Raw genomic sequence first — 6,000 nt, forward strand, 5'->3', positions numbered from 1 at the left:
GGGTTTATGTTTATCTATCTAGCTCTGTTTGTAAGTTTCTCTCCCTCCCAGTCCTCCCCTCCTCCCATTCTCCCTCTCCCGTTTTTCCCTTCCAATCTCCATCCCTTCCAATCTCCATCCCTTCCCTGTCATTCCCCCATTTTCCCCTCCCTCCCATTCTCTCTCCCTCCACTATGGACACAATAACAACAGAGAAGAAGAAGGCCAGGTGTGGATGGATGCCTTGGCGGTGGGAAAACAAATTCACGATTCTCTCCAAAAGAAATAAGAAAAAATCCACGAACAAAGTAGTCACTCAGGCTGAAACAAATTCAAGAAACTGGCAGTGTGCTACATAAAAAGGGAACTGGTGGGCATAGTGTCTCGCGACAGAACAGCAGAAATTCAGGATGCAGTTAATCGAAGTTCAAAACAATCCATTACCACCAAAGAAGCCGGAAACTGCAAATACCGCGTTCAGCAGCTCATAAAGTAATCACAAGAGGATAAACCGTCACGAAATACATTGTTCCTATAATGTCTGGAATGAAATCATCTATCGCCTTCATGTTCAGCGTGCTACTAGCGGAGTCAAATGGATGTTTATCGATGTACTGACCGATCTATGGTAGACAATCTAATAATACAACAGTGCCTCCTGTTATGTTATTAGTTACCACAAACCGTTTTTAGAAGCTCCTATGTTAGTTAATTTATTAAGGTTTTTAATAGGGAATAGTTTGTGAACATTATCTTGGCGAAGACGAGAGGCGGCTTAAAGTTGTTATGGTGTCACCTATTGTTAGTAATCGTTCATTGGACTCATAATGAGTAAGAACATCACTCGTCTAGTGAGCTCCGGGGTCTAAACTGAAGACGATTTAACCTATTTAATGAGCGAGTTATGACATCATATTATATGACGATATATTTGAATTTTTTTATGCTGCATTACGAGATAAGACAATCAGTATTTTGATAAACTAACCTAATTGTATTTATGCCAAAACTAAATGTATGAAACAGATAATTGAAGATACTATTTCAATGTATTATCGTTCCATTAAGAACACTCTCTCTTCACTTTAATATACATTACGAAAAAGTCTCAAAAATTTTATGGAGTAAAGGTATTGCTGTTTTGAGTGTTAGTTATTGATGATCAGTTTAAAATCAAATTTTCAATTTAGTTTATTTATTAAGTCGAGTATTTCCATCCTGTTCATTTAGATGAAATGATTACAGAGGCACATAATGGTCTCAGAAGCTGTACCCTAATGTTCATTGTGTTTACTACATACGGCAAATTTGTGGAAAACTTACCACATGCCGTAGTACTTGATCGAAGGTGAAATAAAGACCAAATATATATGTCAGTGTATTAAAAACAAACATTTCGGATGTAACCTAAATCTTTTCTCAAGGTGCTGCATACAGTGATCTGAATATTGTATACAAAGATGAAGGTTAAATCTGCAAACATGGTATTTAAAAAATTACACATATTCGGTCTTTCCTTCACCTTCAATTATTTTTTAGCACTATCTTACCGACTCGGTAACTGGAGATAATGATAACATCCAACAGAGACCCAAAACTCAACGGTTACTAAGCTTTAACAAACACAATTGTTCTCATCAATGACAAGCAAAACACTTTTTCACATAATTATTTCACATAGCAGTAATATCAACCGAACTGGAAAACTATATACAATATGTTAGGAAGATGAGCATATATTTTTAAATAAATAAAATTTTCAGAATTATTTCTTTATTTTATGTTGTGAAATCAATATATTTCACCGATAACATCATGGCTGACACTATTCGGCTACTCTCACGGAAAGGAAAAATCACCAAGTCATGGGCGACCTTGGGTGAGTGTGGCGGCGGGAAGGTGATCTTGGTGACTCGGAGTCTGGCTTAAGGTATAAAGCCAGGCTTGAGACCAGGGAGGAGTCAGTGTCTGTTCACCACCCCATCACCACACTACCAAACATGTTCACTTCTGTACGTATTATACAAAATGAATTCAGGATAAAATTATGTTAACGTGCAATTATAGATATAGCGGTCATTGAGGAAAACACCAGGCATTACTCTCACCTGTTTCACTGACATTGATTAGATACATTTCGAGGTCTTTGGGAACTTAGTATTCTCTCTTTAGTTGAAAATTAAAAAACGAATGACAACAATCGAGAAATGTCTATTGCTTATAAGAAAGCGGCATGATGTCAAAGTGTCATAATTGTTCCATGGCAGTCTAAAAATATAATTAAATAAATTCAGCAATACAATGCAACAATACATAACAGTTAACGTCTTGTGTTCCCACAGGTGGTGTTGATGTGCATGCTGGTGGCCGCAGGTGTGGCTCTCCCAGGTGGATACCAGCAAGCATCCTATGTACGTCATCACGTGTTTCACGATTGTGTAACTTTAACATAATTCCATAAATATATATATAATAAAATACTGTGTGAAGATAACAATAAAGATGTCACTTTGATGTGTCCACAGGCGCCTTTGCCCTACGATTTCAACTACGGGATCAACTCCGGAGCCACCAACTTCGGCCAGCAAGAGAGCGGCAACAATGGCAACGCCAAGGGCTCCTACTGGGTCAACTTACCTGACGGTCGCGTCCAGAGGGTTGATTACTGGGCCGACGGTAGCGGATATCATGCTACCGTGAGCTTCCAGGGCACCGCCAAACATCCCAGCTATGCTCCCTCTTATGGCTACTAACTTCTCCCAACAACTCAATAATTTATAACCTCTATCTTGTATCTCCTTTGTTTCGCTTGTTAAACAAATGTGTTTATGAGTTTTATTAGTTGGCAACTACTGTTAATATATTTTTCAATGGCATATTCGTTGGATCTTGTATGATTTTTTTTTTAAATTGTGTAGTGTTGAATATTACAGAAGAAAACAATGATTTCTCAACAGATTGAAAGAATGTTAATGAAGAATCAATAAATAATAAGAAAACATATATTTGCAATCCCTGTTTACATCCTCTGATATCCTAATGCAGCGTGAGAGGCGTCAGACGTGGTCGGTGAACCAGGAAGTTCCTATGACAGGGGTAAACAAACAAGGAATCTCGACGGTAGTCAAGTTGATGAACAAAATCCATTTAATTTGGCACAATGCATTCCACTCATTTCCAGAACTTTTCTCAACTTTTACTTATAAAAAGAGAAACTGGTAAGTGAAATATGTAAAATAATTATTTCAGTACAGTTGTCGATTATTATTATTTAACTGAAGTGGCCGTTGTTGTTCGAGCGATGAACAGGAAGCACTTTCCACTTCATATCGTTTTCACTAATGTGGCATCTTGACTTCACCACCAAGTCCCTCTCTCCCCCAGCATCCCAAACCCTCGGCTCCCCTGAGTACTTTCAAAACATGAAATTCATGAGACATTTCTTCACTACACATTGTCTTAAAAATTATATCTTTACCATGTCCGACATTTTCGGGTGTTCAGGATCTCCTCAGAGCCCAAACGTTTTAGGCATCGAGAGCTTAAATGTGACTGACCCCTGTGGTTTCCTAAGAAATCGTAGTCTTTGGAGCCGATTTTCTTTAATGAATTCAGAAAATGGTCATTGTGTCAGGGGAAGACTTACAAAAGTTTCGCAGTATCTACTGTTTTCAGTAAAATCCAACCATCGCTAAAGGCAAAGAGCCTGAACCCTCATAAAGTTCTTAACTTACGTTGAGTCTCAATGTGAAGAATTTTAGATTATTAGTATTGCAAGAATTTGAGTGAAACATTTTATGAGGTGCATTTGGAGCATATGAAGTGAGTGAAGCAATAATCAAGAAAAGCTTGTTACATAGTTATTAAACAAATAGTCAATCATCTTCATCAAAACACTTAGCCCATCCTCCAAACAAAGACCCAAAAGTGATTCCATGCTCCCGCTAAACCGCCTGTTTATTAATGAAAAACGGTTTACACACGATTCACAACTTATTTCGTTCGAACAGTTCTGGAACAAGTGCTTCACTGATGAATTTTGTTCGAACCATAAAGCTGTAAATGTTTCACCCACATACTACAAATACAAATAATCGCCAACAGAACCTAAACACCTAACCTAACGTAACCTATGCCTATATATATATGCACAATATGCTAATATATTATAATATTAATTTATATTTGAGAAAATTCCCGTTTTGGATAAACAGCATGTAAAAATTTATGAATGCGTCTGTGGGGTCGACCGCTGGATGTAATGGACTTGAATCGAGGATGGGTTGCCAAACACTTGATGGGGCACTAGTCGGTACCCGGGTCGTCTCTCTACCCAGGCTTCTCCCACATATCTTCTTAGGTCTCCCCCCCCCCCCCCCCCAAAACACACACTGTCCGCCTCCCCATCTCTTCTAACACACACCTCCCCCGTCTCGTCTCATCACTATAACCATTTTCACAACACACTGTTTCATCACTGTAAACACCAGACACCATCTCCCCTTACACAATCCCTATCTCCACCGACACATAATCTCTCCATATCCCCCATCACTCATATTTATACGAACGATAAACTCTACGGACTGTTTGGTGGGAAACTAAATCCACATTTCTCCCCCAAACACGTAAGAAAAAATCCATGAACAAAATAGTCACTCAGGCGTTAACTGAAACAAGGGCATAATTCTTAATGTCTGGAACGAAATCATCTATCGCCGTGATGTTCAGCGGGCTATTAGCGGAGTCACATGGATGTTTACTGATGTACTGACCAATCTACGGTAGACCATTTAATAATACAACAGTGCCTCCTGTTATCACTATAACCATGTTATTAGTTGCCACAAACCGTTTTAAGAAGCTCCAATATATGTTAATTCATTAAGGCTTATAAAAGGCAATAATTTGTAAACATAATTTAGGCGAAGACGAGAGGCGGCTTAAAGCTGTTATGGTGTCATCTATAGTTAGTAATTGTTCATTGGACTCAGCATGAGTAAGAACATCACTCGTCTAGTGAGCTCCGGGGGTCTAAACTGAAGTCGATTTAACCTATTTAATGAGTGAGTTATGACACAATCATATAATATTGCGATATGTTTGAAAAGTTTTTTATGCTGTATTATCGAGTTAAAACAATCAGTATTTTGATTAACTATCCTAATGGTATTTATGCCAGAACTTAATGTATGAAACAGATCATTGAAGATAATGTTTTAAAGTACTATCGTTACGTTACGAACACTCTCTTCACTTTAATGTACATTATGAAAAGTCTAAAGAATTATATAAAGTAGAGGTATTGCTGTTTTGAGTGTTAGTTATTATTATTCAGTCTGATACGAAATGTTCAGTTTAGTTTATTCATTAAGTCATGTATTCCCATGCTGTTGATGGGGATGAAATGGTTACAGAGGCACATAATGGTCTCAGGAGCCGGACCCTAATGTTAGTTATGATAACTAGATACGGCAATTATTTTGGGAAAAACTTACCAAAATGCCGTAGTGCTTGATCAAAGGTGAAGACCATATATATGCCTAGTGGACCAAACTCTCACAAGTCAAGCCTGGCCTCGGGCCGGGCTTGGGGAGTAGAAGAACTCCCAGAACAACACCAAGCAGCTATATGTGTAAGTGTATTAAAAGCAAAATTTTCAGATGTAACCTAAACCCTTTCTCAAGGTGCTGTATACAGTATTATGAACACTGTATATAATATCTTGAGAAGATGAAGGTTTCATCCGAAAACGTGGTATTTAAAGCATTTACACATATATTCAGTCTTTCCTTCACCTTCAATCAATTTTAAAACTGAAATTTTTGACTGTAACTGGAGATAATGAATAACATCCAAAGAACACCCAGGACGCAACGGTTACTAAGCTTTAAAAAAAACACAATTGTTCTCATCACTGACAAGCAAAAAATTTATTCACATAATTATTTCATATAGCGGTAATATCAACTGAACTGGAAAACTATATACAATATGTTTAGATGACGAGCATATATTTTT

General features: G+C 37.7%; 1 protein-coding gene across 1 annotated transcript; it reads left to right on the forward strand.

The window, feature by feature from the left end:
- The first annotated feature begins 2,315 nt into the window (after positions 1-2,315).
- LOC123760510 (adult-specific rigid cuticular protein 15.7-like) lies at positions 2,316-2,732 on the forward strand. Its single transcript, XM_045746199.2, has 2 exons — positions 2,316-2,390; positions 2,505-2,732. The coding sequence occupies exons 1-2, from the start codon at positions 2,331-2,333 to the stop codon at positions 2,730-2,732; spliced, it is 288 nt and encodes a 95-aa protein (XP_045602155.2). The 5' UTR covers positions 2,316-2,330.
- Positions 2,733-6,000: the final 3,268 nt, after the last annotated feature.

This window comes from Procambarus clarkii, chromosome 39 (genome assembly GCF_040958095.1).
Source record: "Procambarus clarkii isolate CNS0578487 chromosome 39, FALCON_Pclarkii_2.0, whole genome shotgun sequence".
Classification (NCBI taxonomy): Eukaryota; Metazoa; Arthropoda; class Malacostraca; order Decapoda; family Cambaridae; genus Procambarus; species Procambarus clarkii.